Source organism: Plectropomus leopardus, chromosome 10 (assembly GCF_008729295.1).
Source record: "Plectropomus leopardus isolate mb chromosome 10, YSFRI_Pleo_2.0, whole genome shotgun sequence".
NCBI classification, from domain to species: Eukaryota; Metazoa; Chordata; class Actinopteri; order Perciformes; family Serranidae; genus Plectropomus; species Plectropomus leopardus.
The window spans coordinates 18,385,507-18,400,631 of NC_056472.1; the positions used below are offsets into that span (position 1 = coordinate 18,385,507).

General features: G+C 39.4%; 1 protein-coding gene across 3 annotated transcripts; it reads right to left on the bottom strand.

Moving 5' to 3' along the window:
• Positions 1-902: 902 nt before the first annotated feature.
• sp3a (sp3a transcription factor) lies at positions 903-13,715 on the bottom strand. 3 transcript variants are annotated; one of them, XM_042494480.1, is made up of 7 exons: positions 13,560-13,715; positions 13,078-13,175; positions 11,423-11,512; positions 7,742-8,996; positions 5,675-5,861; positions 5,394-5,590; positions 903-2,878 (listed from the first exon to the last, which is right to left on the bottom strand). In XM_042494480.1, the coding sequence occupies exons 1-7, from the start codon at positions 13,564-13,566 to the stop codon at positions 2,586-2,588; spliced, it is 2,127 nt and encodes a 708-aa protein (XP_042350414.1). In that variant the 5' UTR covers positions 13,567-13,715; the 3' UTR covers positions 903-2,585. The 3 variants fall into 3 exon arrangements, with proteins under 3 accessions (XP_042350414.1, XP_042350413.1, XP_042350416.1); XM_042494479.1 differs by having other exon boundaries at positions 11,423-11,521; XM_042494482.1 differs by lacking the exon at positions 11,423-11,512.
• Between the last annotated feature and the right edge of the window lie 1,410 nt (positions 13,716-15,125).

Consider the following 15,125-nt stretch of genomic DNA (forward strand, 5'->3'; position numbering starts at 1 on the left):
GACGAGTCCTTTTTAACATTATAGACCACATTTTCTGACTCGTTTTCTGCAAATTGACTAAGATTCAAAAAGCATGTGCTTTTCACTCTGATTTACCAGATAAAGCTTTTCATAGAATACCATTTCAATTATGTTCACAGGCACTAAAACCAGGTAGGCTATAATACATTTTTAAATCCCTTATGCCGCCGTCTTGAGCCTAATATTAAAGAAAAAATAGCAACAGTACCTAATTAGTAAAACGTCCTATTTAGTGTGAGAGGCACAGAAAGTGATGCAGCATGCGTGTGCTGCTCTGGGAAGGTAAAATCAGGTTAATATATCAAAATATTTAGAAATAGTTGGCAAATTATAGCAACAGGAGTCTGTGTGCCCACTTTAAAGGCAGAAACAAAACAGTTATTTAAATGGCTGTCTTGATAATTCACTGAAATATACATGAATCTAGGTCATACAACTAGAAGCCGTTACATCTCTGTTACATGTCTGTTTTCAAAGTCATGAGACAGTACTTTGTTCTCCAGCAGCAGAATATGTTCCTGACATTTCTGTGTGACATTAACTTGTGGTTAATTGAGGGTTCACACCTACTGTTGGCCTCTGTGACTTCTGTCTTTATCTTAGCAGCGCTACATGGGGAAGGTCAAGGGGTCAAACATACCTCTCGTCCTGCTCCCTTGGCAGTAGTGACATCTACTGGACTACCAACCCAGAGTGTGCGCCGTGGGGGAAGGATAAAGCTCCTGGCTGGAAGACATGACTTCGAAAAGACAAGAAACAATAGATTTCACGTGTTTTGAAAAACCTGTCTTGGTCATTTTAGTACGAAATATCAGGCCCTAAGAAAGCACACATTGTACAATCTCCAAACATGAAAGCAAAAAAATGAAAGGAAATTTAAGTGTAACAGAAAGGTTTATATTGATGTTATATTGACATATTTATACAGAAGATTTATGAATGAGGACAAACCTTCAGTGCTTAGTACATAACAGAAGATGCTGTCTGAATGGGGGTAAAGAATAATCTCCTGAAGAGGACAACACGTCCATGTGGGCAGAATGATCACATCACATAATTTTCATTATGTGTCACAAAAAGAAAAAAAATCGAATCAAATATGCCACCAAAATTCACTGTTCAGTGTGTATTCAATTTAACAATTCAACAGCTGGGGGAGGGGATAAAATAAAAAATATAAAATGGAACAGGGAAATGCAACATACAGTTAAAGAAAAAGTATCAACACAAAGACAGAAACATTTTACATTTACTGACAATGAATATAAAGGACAGTCTCTTGGGAAGTATACAAAACATTTTTTATACAAAAGGATTAACAACAACATGAACGTGATGAGAATAGTGCTGTTAAAAAGAGTACCGCTTTCAGTAATTTTTCTGTGATGGAGCAAGATACTGGCAAGAATTCTTCAAAGCTGTTTCTATAACATGAACAGGGGTCGTCCTTAAAAGTAAGAACTGGACATGGTAGAAATCATCAAGCATTGGTGACATGGTGACAGCTTAATTCACCTCAGATTTTGGTCCATCATCGAATAACATTTCTTCACAACATCCCCGCCATGGCCCGAGAAGCTACAGGGGTGATTTACTCTAATTATATCACACAGTCACAAGTCACCCTGAGTTTGTAGTCAAATTTGGCAATTACCTCCAAAAAAATGGCTTTTCTTCTTCATATTACAATGCATCGTTTTTGAAGTCCTCCAAAAAGGTTTTTACAAAAACACATTTAAATCACATATAATGGAGCCATTTGAAATATGTTGGACTTTTAATATCACAAATGCATTGTCTATGTAAAGCCCAAATATAAATAGCTGTTCAGTCAAAATATTTCATAAGCAAATAATGTGTATCATATCAACAGTATATGTTCAAGAGGAATTACAATACAAAATTCTGATTGTTTTGATTTCACCTGCAAAATGTAGCAGGTGTGAGCAAAGTTTTTCAAAAACTGAAGGAAGGAGGGCTCACTTATTTGCAAGCAGACCGACTGTAAGGACACTGAAAAAAGAATGCATAATATATATATTAAAAAAAAACATGAATAATTTTGCATGGACGTTGCAATACCATTACTTCAGCCAGATAAAATTAGCTCTGTTGTGAGATTTAGTCTTTGCTTTAAGGATGGGACAAACTTAGCTTAACAAGGACATCATAATATACCATCCAAACAAAAAGGCAAAGAGAAAATTGCTCAACTTACCATTTTTTTGTGTGAAAAACACCTTAACAAAAAGAAAAAAGAAAAAAAAGAGACGATTCCAAACGAAATGGCATTCTACATTTCCAACAACACAATATTGTACAAAATAAGGCATTTCCTTGTGTATTTACTGCAATGTCTTTTTCCACCTTTATCTTCTTTTAGTCTCCACTACTAGTTCAGTAAAAACTGAGTATGGAAATGGACTGACTATTTCTGTGTTAAAATATATATATTTATATATACCTGCATTTTAATTTTAGTTTTTCTTCAAAACTTGGATAAAAATGCAGGTAGGAGTATACAGTATGGGAGAGGTTGTAGAAGTTCATAAGTGGAGTGTAAATCACTCCATGACTTCGCTGGCCGCGACTGTGGTGACGAGCTGGAGAGGGATCTCTGCGTTGGCCAGGATGTCCTGGGCGTTGCTGGAACCCTGCTGGATGTTGGTGAGGATGAGGGTGGTCCCGCCTGCCGTGGTGATGATACTGTCTGAGGACCCCGCAGATTCCATTGAGGCCACCACAGCGCTGCCAGAGTTCACGCCTTTTTTGTTCTGATGAGTTTTAATGTGCTTCGCCAGGTGGTCGCTCCGCATGAAGCGCTTGGAACATTCTGGGCAGACAAACTTCTTCTCTCCTGCCAGACAGAAAATATAGTTTGAAAGATAAAGAGTTTGATCCTGAATACATTTGGTCAAATGCGCCAACTATCTGGAGGGTATGTTTCGAAGGTGAGGAGAAGAGTTTAAGGAAGTGGCAAAACAAGTTCAATTTGTTTCATGAATAAAATAAACGGCAGAAATGTCACCGGTGTCTAAATTCCTATTTAGCAGATTTTATTTTATTGTTATAAGTTGCTCAAACCATCCTGTCACTGAGAAATGTGACAAATAAACTGACGACAAATTCTAAGTATATGACTGAAAAATTTACTGTGTCCACAAACTCTTAAAGGGACAGTGCACCCCAAAATGAAAAAAATCATATCATGCCTCTTACCTGCAGTGCCATTTATCGATCTTGATTATTTTGTAGTGAGCTGCCGAGTGTTGGAAACGTCGGACGTAGAGATGTCTGCCTTCTCTCCAGTATAATGAAACTGGATGGCACTTGACTTGCACTCAAAGACCCCAAAAAATAAATTTGAGGAACTCAACAGCAATGCCTCTTTCCAAAAATCGTGACCAGGTTACTCAAGAAAATCCACAAACCTTGTTGTGAGCAGGTTCATGTAGGAACTAGGGCTGGGCGATATGGTTTCATAATAATGTCGTAATATTTTTTGGCTATATCGCGATACAATACATATCTCAATATTTTGAAATCTCCTCTAAACTACCGTAGACTAATAAAATACAAAACTATTAAATGAACTAAGGATAGTTTATCTCTAGTTCAAATATTAATAACATATTAATAATATATATTAATAACATTGTTACTGTGGTGCTCCATGGTTGCAAAACGCAACAAAAAAGTAGCAGTCTGGAGCCCTGCAGATGTAAATACAAATGTGTGAGTCTATCTTTATATGTGTGTGCCTGTGAGAGGGAGAGAGCTGAAACATCTAAGCCAGTCTGATGCTAGAAGCTTAAAAAAAGTGAGAATTTACACTTGATGTTGGCAATATAGTCGTTTCATACATCCCATGTGGACCAAGCCTCGATACATCAAATATAATCAATATATATTGCCCATTTCTAGTAGGAATTATTTTGTTTTTTCTGAAGTGCACCTGCCAAAGTCACTGTGCAGAAGGAAGCGTGCATTTACTGCTAGCTTACCTCGCACCACTGAGCTAGCTAATGCTAAAGCCTAGCTAAGGAGGATGCCGTAATATTTACATCTTGCTCTGTCAAGAGCACGAGTGTCGTCCATGAGTAGATGCAGTTATAGTGGCAGTTATACATATATTCAAGTTGAATTTTAATAACGAATCAATTGAGTCAATATTTGAGTTGGATCAAATCATGCTTTGTGTATCTTTTGTTAAAAAATGCTGTGTGTAAGATGAATTATAAAACTGTCTCTGGAAGGACCGGAACATATAAATTCCCTTGTGTGAGGTGTTCCCCTCCCCCTTTTCCCCGAGAGCTGAGCTCCTTACCTGCACGGTAATGGAGGCTGAGTAGTGAAATCGCAGCTGAAGATAAATTGTGAAGATAAAACATGAACGGTGAAGACGCTCGACACCATTCTGTTCTCCTCTTTAAGTTAAAGCAGCCAACAAGGTACAGAGTTATATTTTGTTTGTCGAGCTTATTATTTACTCTAATGAGATGCCGACATTTGTTAGGAATTTTCTGTGAGAGGTTGGAATTAATTGTTTTATATTTTGATCTTATGTGTGTCTGTAGTTCTCACGGCATGATTGATGACATGTAACCACATGACTTCATCACATACATGGGGAGAAATGTATTGTTTTCGACCACCAAGCTTGTAGTTCACCTCCCGTTTCCCAATCCTTCTCCGGTATGTTACATTCTATATTAGTGATTTGTTCAAAACAATGCTCTCACAGAATATTTATTGATAAACTGTTATTATATACAAAGAAAATAAAGCAATATTAATTCTGTTCTTTATTTTCTTTTCTTCATTTTTCTCTCTAAAAAAATCCAAAAAGTACCGATAAGAGTGCTGTTAGAGTGCCAGTGTATTGCACTTTTTTTTTTACCTTACTTTCTTTTTTGGTTTGTTTTGTTTTTGCTCATTTTTATTCATTTTCAAATTATTTTCTTGTATTTTTTACAATGTTTTGCTGATTTTTGGGTTAGTGTTTAGATTGAAAGCAGAATCACACGATGAAAATTAAACCAAAAAGCGGAGCTCTCTACGAGCATCTCTTGTCACGTTTGTTTGGTTTTTTTTTTTTGTTTTACACTCCGATATCAACAGATCCTGCAAATTAGACTGCAGAACAAACTGTTTAAACCCCATTTTGAACCGGAAAATTATCACCAAGTCTGTGAAATCTGGATGTGTTTTTCACCATGGCCTTCAATCCTAACCTGACATTTTACATGTAAATCCAGAAGGGGACAAACACTGTTATTTTTTACATGACTCACACTTTGCAGGGCACAAATTAACACATTTTACTGATGTTTCCCTGATGTGTAAACACTGAGAGAGCAAAAAAAGGGCACCTGTGTGTGTTCTCCTGTGTCTCTGCAGCTCGTCACTGCGTGTAAACCTCTTCCCGCAGAACATCCAGCTGCAAACAAAAGGTCGCTCTCCTGAATGCCAGCGCAGGTGTGCTCGCAGGTGCGATGTCTTTCCGTATACTTTCCCACAGCCAGCAATGTGGCAGATGTGCTGCTTCTTCTTCCCCGTGCTGGATCCTCTGAGAAACAGAGGTATGAGTAGTTAGAGCTCTGATATGTATACTTCCTACGCAGAACTGTGCAGAAGATGAAGGCTCACTCACCTCCCGCCTGACTCTTTACAGTTGGGGCAAGTACACGCCACTCTGCGCAGCCTCTTGCCCTCCTGACCCAACTGATCCTCCTCATCCACCAGCCTGACGCGAAGGTGGGACAGATCGCTCGTGTTCAGGGTAGAGTCGGTGCTCAGCTGCCAGTCTCCAGAGTCTGGCTCTTCTTTTATCCGAATGTCTGGAATTAATGTGTACGTTAATATCAAGCTCTGGTAAATGTATCAAAAAGCCTGCACAGTGAGAGTTGCTTTATTACTGTGCGTGACTGACAGCATGGCAGCAAATTTCACAAGCTAAACTCCATTTTAAGCACAGTGATAAAATAATTAGTTGATTGACGGAAAATGTATCAATGACAATTTTGATAATAAATTAAACACACCCTGTGGACTTTTTAGCCCACATGAGTGTCAGGAAATTGATGGAAGGACTTTGCTACAATCAGGAACTTCATCACAATGTTTTGATAGCTATAATTACATAGAAATTCAGCAGAAAGTGGCTTTAAGGATACACACAATGTATTTTGGTAAGATGCTAAATATAAACTATGTTTACAATGAAAACTTTAACTGTGTAGATACAGAATCATCTAAAATATGCTTTGCTGCACAACGGTTCTAAAATTTTAGTGCTTTGTTGATTTTCTCTGTTTTATGTAATGATACAATTTTATTTTTAAACTATCGACCATTTTCCCAGCACACATTTTGACTTGTCATAGCTGGAAAAGCACAGGTGTTAAGCTGTGTTCACATGAACCACAGTTCACCTGAGTGAGGTCGGCATAAAATACCAGCAACAGTAACAGCAGACACTGAGAGACTGCTGTCCAAAGTTAATAAATAAGTGAATTAAGTAAGTTAATTCAACTAGAATTTAGCTGAATATTAATCTGAGCCTGCAGTAACATGTACATGTATGAACATACCCTTTTATGATGCACACAATACTAAGCTATTTAAATAATCATTGGCAGATCCATATATTTATACACTCCAAAAACATCTTTGCGTCATCTAAGCCCAGTACTGCCTCTTAAAGACGGGAAATTTGGCCGGTGATTAACACTATTACAAAAAATTAAAATGTTAATTAGGGACCTTAATCATATCACAATTAACAATGACAACACTAATTTTCAAAAATATTTCAAATTTTGAAAAAACATCTCATTCTCATTCAGTTCGCAATATGCTATTTATTGCTAGAACTGTTGCAACTTATTACCTTTTTTCTACTGCAAATTATGTCCAAAAAAGGACAACTGTCAACATTGCTTTTATAAGTTTTATCTGAAGATAAAAGTTTTCAGTCTGTTAATTTCACTTCGGTAATTTCTTTTTGCAACAAAATGTAACAAGTAAACTGAAAAAGCAATTTATTTTAATATTCTAGCAGTTTAATCTGTATTTGCAATTATAATAATTTTTACAATAAAAGACACTTAATGTCCACACACATCGTGTTTCTCTATTTTTCCCATGCTGTCAAAAAGCTTTATTACGTCTGCAAACTGTTTGACTCTGTGTGAACGCAGCATTACCGTTCTTTTCAATTGTCCTGGTGAACCATGACATGGTGACAGTGAGCCAGCATGCACATTACCAGGACTGTGAAACTGAAACAGCTGAATGGAATCCGACCATCATTAATTTCCTGATTTACAATTGTGCTACAACTTTACAACTTTTCCTGCTGTGACATGTCAAAATGTCTTTAGTAAAAAAAAAAAAAGGTCTATTGAATGATTTAGTGAAAATAGTTTGATTGTTTAACAATTTAAAAAATGATTGTCGGTTACATTCCTACAGCAGTGCAGATGATTTTACACAGACAGCTCCTTGGACTGTCTGCTTTGAGCACACAAACAAACATACATGCACCTTTATTGTGTTATTGTAACAAATGCAGTGATTAAATACAGAATGGCATTTTAGAGTAATTTGCTGAAGATGGGCCCTTTTGAAAGATGTCAAAGTTGGATATTTAAAAATAAACACAACAAATTAAAGATGACGTATGTGAGTACATTATTAATGTAAAGAGCTACAGTACCTCCAGGGTTGTCTGTGTCTCCTTCTTGTTGGGCCATGGTGTTGACCGTTACTGTCTGCAGGTTGGGGATCTGTCCCGTGCTGATGCTGACTGGATTGGAACCTAGTGACAGGGTCTGGACTGGAGCCAGGGTTATCTGCTGGGGCGGTGTTGTGGGCAGCTGGAGGTTCTGCAGATTCTGCACCCCCTGCACCTGGAAGGTCTGCCACTGTATCTGACCCGACGGTGTGACCGTCTGAGCTTGGATGATGAAGGTTCCCGGATTGATCAGCTGCACATTCTGCAGGTTCTGTCCGCCTGTCGCCATGGACTGGACTACCTGACCGTTGGTGGTCTGAATAGGGACCTGCTGCAGCTGGATGATGGGCTGAGCGGAGGACACCTGGACGCTCTGCTCCTGATTCTGTTGGATAAAGCCCTCCTGGAGACCAGAACTCGAGTCGGCTTGCTCCGTAGCCACTGATGACAGTGAAGTGTCTTGTGTCAGCAGACCTGATTCGCTCGCTGGAATGTGTAGCTGAGAGGAAGACGTTGGCACATATATCTCATGATTTGCATTTGAGTCATTTACTGGTAGTGTCTGTGAGAGGTGATTATCTGTCTTCGCCAGACTCTCTGAGCCATCCACGGGCTGACTCGTCATAATTAGCTGGCCATCAGCAGTGACCCCTGTTGCTATAGTCTGAGCACCAGAGAGGCCGAGGGAGTCCAAGTCCACACTGTTAATAGGAACAAAAGTAATGTTCCCAGGCAAACCCACAGGCACATTAGTAACAACCTGACCCTGGTTGTTGAAGGTGGAGCTGCCAAGAGAAACCCCCTGGAGCTGCTGGACATTACCAGTCTGTGATATGAGGTTCTGGTTGTTATTAAGGATGTTTGCAGCTGATGTTACAGTGAGACTCTGGCTACCGTCAGGCAAGATCTGAATCTGCCCCGTGGCATCCTGAGTCAGAGTCGCTCCCTCCACACCGGAAGTGGAGAAGCTCAGCTGTCCATCTGCTGTCTGAATCTGAGGAATTACTTGGTAGTGAATGTTAGGCACTGAATTGGCAGAGGAGGCGTCCGTTCCTGACGTCACAAAGATTGGCTGACTCTGTAAGTTCTGGATAGGAAGAACATACTGCCCGTTTGATGTTAGTATTCCTTGACTTTGGATCTGTATCAATCCAGATTCATCCTTTGCTGCTGCTGTTGTTGGGGTTAACACCTCCCATTTATCAGTCCCAGTGAGCTGCGTAGATGGATCTGAGGTCTGAGAAAAGAAATGATCGACATTACAAAAAAGACAGGCACCTGCTGTTAATCATCTTGAGCAACGTAAAGCACAAAAGTCTGATGTTAACCTGCTTTTTAAAATAGACAGGAAAATAATTTTGTAGACTTACACAGCCCAACATTTTGATGAAAAAAAATGGTGCCAGCACTTCACACAATCAGCCTTGGGAACATGAGTGGGCAGTGGGCAAAATGAGCAAAAATCTATTGAGTCAGTATAAGTTAAGTGGGCAAGAAACTTAAGTTTTGTTTCATATGTATGTTACTGTTCTTAATAAAAGGTTATCTATGGCTCTGTTCGCACCTGCAGCTGATTTATAATGAACCACGACAAATCCAAAGATATCTGTGACAATGTCAGTGGTCCGTCTTCCTGCAATATAAGTGTTATACTACCCGTGAAGGAGGCCAATTGCAACGCCTGCAACACCTAATTGTGCTTCAAGGCTTTATTTATGGTGGTCAGTGCTTGGTCAGTGCTATATTTTCAGGTGGCCTCCATGCAGATGTCCACAGGATTCTTACTGAACAAAATTAACCTGAGCAAATGGGCAAACACAACTGAGTTTTTTGTGTCAGCTGTATCAAACTAGTGCTGTGCCAACACAGCCAGACAGAAACCTCACAGTACAATCTGCCTTGTGTTGCTATCACAGCTGTAATGAAGTGTCAATTTACTATAAACTTGGGCAGCTGCTTTAAAGTGAAAAAATGTAAGTGGTGCTCCTGGCTTCATGTCTTTAGTCAAGATTGGTAAATTAAAGTAATTTAGACAAAATATGGCAGACTTTGTCTTACAAAAAAAAATGAAACCAAAGTTTGCAAGCAAACAGAATACATTAAAGTATTTTTTTTCTCCCAGCAGAGCCTAAATGTCATCTAAGCCCATACTGCAATCTCAAGCAACAACACATATTATACACACCATTAATACCACTGAAATACAGTTTTACGAATTACAAATAATTAAGCCATTACAACATATTGGCAAACATATTTTATGTTATGTCACGTTTAATTTTTCAACCCAATAATGGTCTGAGGAACATCTTTGGATAACAAGACCTTTAGAAATCGTAGTTCAGCCAGCTCTTTGAGGGTTGGAAGTTAACTTTTTTGTCCACCTGCCATTGTGGCTGCTCAATACCAAAAGCTACCAGCCACTCGATACATTACCATTGTTTTTTTGGCTGGTGAGTGAAGCAAATCTAGCAGCCACTTGCATATTTTACCAGCATGGCTGGTGGCTTGTACTAATTTCCAACCCTGGCACCAACTGACCCTGTGCATTTACTAATAAAGAATTTAATGAATGAGCACAAACATAAATCTATGAACAGAAACAGTCAAACTACATCTTGATCTACAATAAGCAATTCAAGAGCTTAATTTTCCCTGACACACTTGTGGTTGATGTTGCTGTTTAATCAGAGCATGTTACAGATTAAGCTTGAAGCAAAAGAAGTTGCCAGCTGAATAAACTACATCGAACATGGAAAGTCTTTTTCCACTGTACTTCCATTAATTGTAATTGAATTCAATATGTTATATATAGAGTGCCCCAGGGATGATGTTTTTCTGTATGCCGATGCAGGAGTTGGCATCACCCTGGTTCCCTCGTCAAAAAACGTATGGGATTTTCCCATTGGATTTTTGATAATAGCAGAGAATATACAAATGTTTATGATACTTTCACGATTTGTTCAGCAAGATGATCTTCACAAATGAATACCACTTTTAGGATTTTGGAGGTCTAAATGACATTGCCACAGATAAAAAGCTAATGTTAGGCTATAAACAAACTACACTCTGGTTGCACAACTTAACATTGCCATCACAACAAGGCTGCAAAGCCATATTATGCACAGCGTGGTGTGAAGAGGTTTTATAGTTTCATTCAGCCACTTAGCAACTGTATTTCTTAAGACACATAAAAGTTTCAGTGTTGACAGTGGGGTATTTACTGATATATTTTATGTCGTAGAACAAAACGTGAAAGTCTCTTAAGCTCTTGTTATCTCACGCTTCTAACCAAAACCCATTAAAAAAACGTATTGACTTTGAGAAGTGCAAACCGTAGTTGCTGAAATGCCATTTCATTTCCAGGTTTTAAGGAATCATTCCCGGGGCACTCTATCGGGGCCACTGGATTCAGCCCTGGTGAATGTAGTCACATGGCCAGGAGGATATGGATGTAATTACTGAGTCTGTTTCAGTAATTAAAACTGCAAAAAGCTAAAGAAATTCTATACCCTCCTGTTTTTATGTCAAAATGCAGTGGCTATTATTCCACAAAAGCAAGTGCAAGCTTAGCTACACTCCCACCACCAATTCTGCTCAGCTGTGAGTGAAGGCTTCACTTCTCCCGAAGCTGTGTCGAATCTAGCAGAGGTGCTGACTTACCACATCAGCAGCAGCAGCACCTCTGTCCACCTCTGACGACGGCGACCCAACCTTAGTGCAGGTGGTTGCTAGCAGGTCGAGGGGTGATGGCTGAGTGTCCTTCCCACAACGGGCAAATTTAAAAGGAAGAGAGTGGGTGGCCATTAGTCTGGGGCCATAGAAACTATGACGTATTGCCAAAGAGCAAAATTTTAAGTTAGGAGGTTAAAGAAGTATTTCAGCAATATAAAGAAGGCCCTCATGGTGCTACATGACGAAAGAAAACAGAGAAAAAGTGTGCTTTTGCTCAAGAGGTACAAAACCTACAACGACCAGAATGCTTTGCGCCTGCTGGTGGGTGGCATAATGTGGATTTGTCCATGTGAAACATTGCTGCCTGACTGGATCTCATATTACAGTTAAACGGAAAAGCAAAAGCATGTTTCTGAAAACATTTTCAGGTGAAAAAAATATGCACTGCAGTAACATAGTCTTGGTTTATATTTCATCAGTGCTGCCTATTTTTCGTGTATTATGTGTCCAAGTTTGAGAGACAGCGAAAGTCTCTCGATCAACTGTATACTGTTTGAGATAGCAGCTGGCAGTGGGCAATAGGGAAATGCAGAAGTATTGCCTGTAGCCAGGCTTGGAAGCAAATTTTACATAGTGGCAAAAAATGGTATTAAAACTTCTGTGTCCCTCACATGATGCTATGGGGCCCAAACAGACTATTTCCCACTGACGTCAGATGTTACCTGCTCTGGCACACTAGGCCACCGTAAGTTGCTAGTGTGCATGCTCTATGGGCCATGATGCAGAAGATCTAGGTACTTTCATACCGTGGAAATAGAGCGTGTTTTGCTGCATATCACAGAGCACCTCTCATAGGAATGAACGAGCCCCGCGTCCATGCTATTTCCAGGTTGCCCTAATAGATCCATGGTAGTTCGAGCAACAGCCCGAAGAGCCAGCAAAACTCCTCCAAACAGCTTAATTTACATCATTTGGAGGAGTTTCGCTGTGGGGAGAGGAGGGATATCCAGGCACTAGTTAGATTATTAGGATTACTGCACACATGTGAATATGTCTATTGTATGTATGTAGGTATATATATAGACAATGTCATTATTTTCTTTCTTTTTATTGCCCAGTTATTTAATTTTATGTACATATACATATATACATTTCTCTTTGTTTTTCTATTCGCTTTTTGTCCTTTTACCATTTGCACAGTGGGCATGAAGAGAAATGCAATCTCAATTCCTGTATGCCTAAGAAACATGTCAGAACTGACAATAAAGATGACTGACCTTTGACTTTTAGATGGAGAAGAGTCTACAACAGGTTATCTACACATACTATTCACATTGTTTTGACACAAAGCTGGTTGAAAATCGGCGAAATATCCCTTTACAGGACGTGCATGTCCAGTGTTGAACCCCCCAGGTAGTACCTACGGTAGCACCCAGGTCATGTTTAGGTCTCAGTCTGTCACCTCAATCCTGGCTAAAGAGGCGGGATCTGTAACCTGCCTCTGAGGAAGTGTTGCCTGAGAGGTTCAATGAGGGCACAATAACCCCTTCCAAGTTTGAAATGTGTGAACTTCGGTGAGCACCACTCTGGAAACGCAGCAACGACGTATAATGAGAGTCATAATCCCGAGAGGGAAACCTCACCTGATTGCTCCTGCCTTGCTCCTGCAGCAGAAAGTCGCTTTGACTGCTGTCCACGTCCAAGGCAGCCATATCTTCTGGCTTCATCGGCTGTTCTGGGGCTGTGTAGTAAAAAGCATAAAGCTAAGTGTGGGAACAGCCGAAGCTAACATTAGCTAAACAAGCCTGCTCTCAACTAAGGGGCTAGCTAATATATGTAACGCCAGAGCTAACTATAAAATTACAACCACCGCTGCCAACTACATCAAACTCAATTAAGAAAACACAGACGTAACAATACCTAGTTTAACGAGCTCACAGTGTCCTAAACAAGGTAACAGCTAAGCTAACGAGCGCAGCGTTAGCTACCGCTGCTAGCTTAGCCGGCGCTGATTAGCAATATCAGCAACAAGCATCCCTGCTAGCCTGCTAGCGAGCTAATTTAGCCAGAGGATGGTAGCTTGTTAGCTTACGTGGGTGAAGAGTAAATATAAAATATCACATACCAGTCATTACGCGACTTGTCGTGAAACGGAGAGTCGTGATAGTCACAAGCCACCGGACATGATCATCACATTAAATTGATTGTATACGCCTAGAAAGCGGTGATAACTGTCAGGATTTTTTTCTATTTTGATTGACGGGCGGTAGGTAACACAAAGGGTGGGGCCTCCAGTGTTGACTGGGACTGTTTGCGTCACATACAGGAAATTCCGCCCTCCTTCACACACGTGATTGGTTGTTCGTTTTGCACATCGCGTTATTATTTATCAATCGGCGTGTCAATCATCCTTTGTTGGATTCTTTTCCTGTTTTTTATGCATGTTCAGTTTTATGGTGTTGACGGCAGAGAGAATTGTAGTTACATTGTTTACGGTCAGTTACATTGCAGTGAATCAAATGTTTTCAGCGACACAGCTGTTTATTTAAACTAGCTTTGTAATATGATGTAAAATAGCAATCAGAGGTCATACAATTGAGTTGTACACAGTTGTGCAATCACACTGTGTGCCAAAATACATGGGATTTATCTTCTGCATTTAACCCTAATTAAATCGCAGAAGTGATCACCAGTCCAGGTATGACCACTTCCTCATATTGCAACCATGGGTATGACTGAGGATTGGGGTCATGTCAAAGAAAAAAAAAGGTAGATTTTGAGAATAAAGTAATAATATCACGAGAATAAATACATGATTTCAAGAAAAAAATCACTGTAAACTGTAAATTTATGAAAATAAAATTTTAATATTAAGTGATTAAACTTGTAAATTTATCAGAAAAAAGTCGTAATATTCCGATATTAAAAAAACATTCATGAGTAAAAAACCTTGTCTGTCCATCCTGGGAGACAGATCCCTTCTCACTTGCTCTTCCTGAGGTTTTTTCCCATGGCTTCCAATGTTTTTTTAATTAATTATTTTTTTTTTTTTTTGGCACTCTGGTTATGTCACTGAACAGTGCTTAATTGTAGTCATTTTTACAATATTTAAGGTAACATATTGAACTGCTGTGGCTTTAAAAACTGAGTCAGTGGCTTGCTGTGAATGAATAAACGTAAGTGATAGAGCAAGGAAACAATGGATAAAGTATAGAGACACGGACAATGGAACAGCATTTAATGATGATTGGTCAGTTTACAGCAGATTAGATCAGTGATCCCAATTTTTAAGCTTAAAAACCAGATTTACTCCTTTTTAAGGTGCTGATACACATTTCTGACTCTATGCTGAATCTAAATGATGCCATTTATCATGGCAGGTTTGCGCTCATATGCTCCCGCAAACTAATAGTGGCACTCTCCTACCTGGTGAATAAGAAAGTGATCAGCAATTGAGTTTTAAGATGTGTATTTATTAAAGGACAATAAAGGAACACTATCAAAACACAATCTGAGTTTGTATTTGACTGAAATTCTTCCCCTCCATCTGATTGTGCTCAGTGCAACATTGTGAAAGTGCATTGAAATGAGAGCCTGCATGCTATTGTACCTGCTCTGCGCCTGTGATGCTATCAGGACCCCACTTCTGAGTATTATTTGTGGTGTGTCAGTTCCTCACAGTGCGCGACCG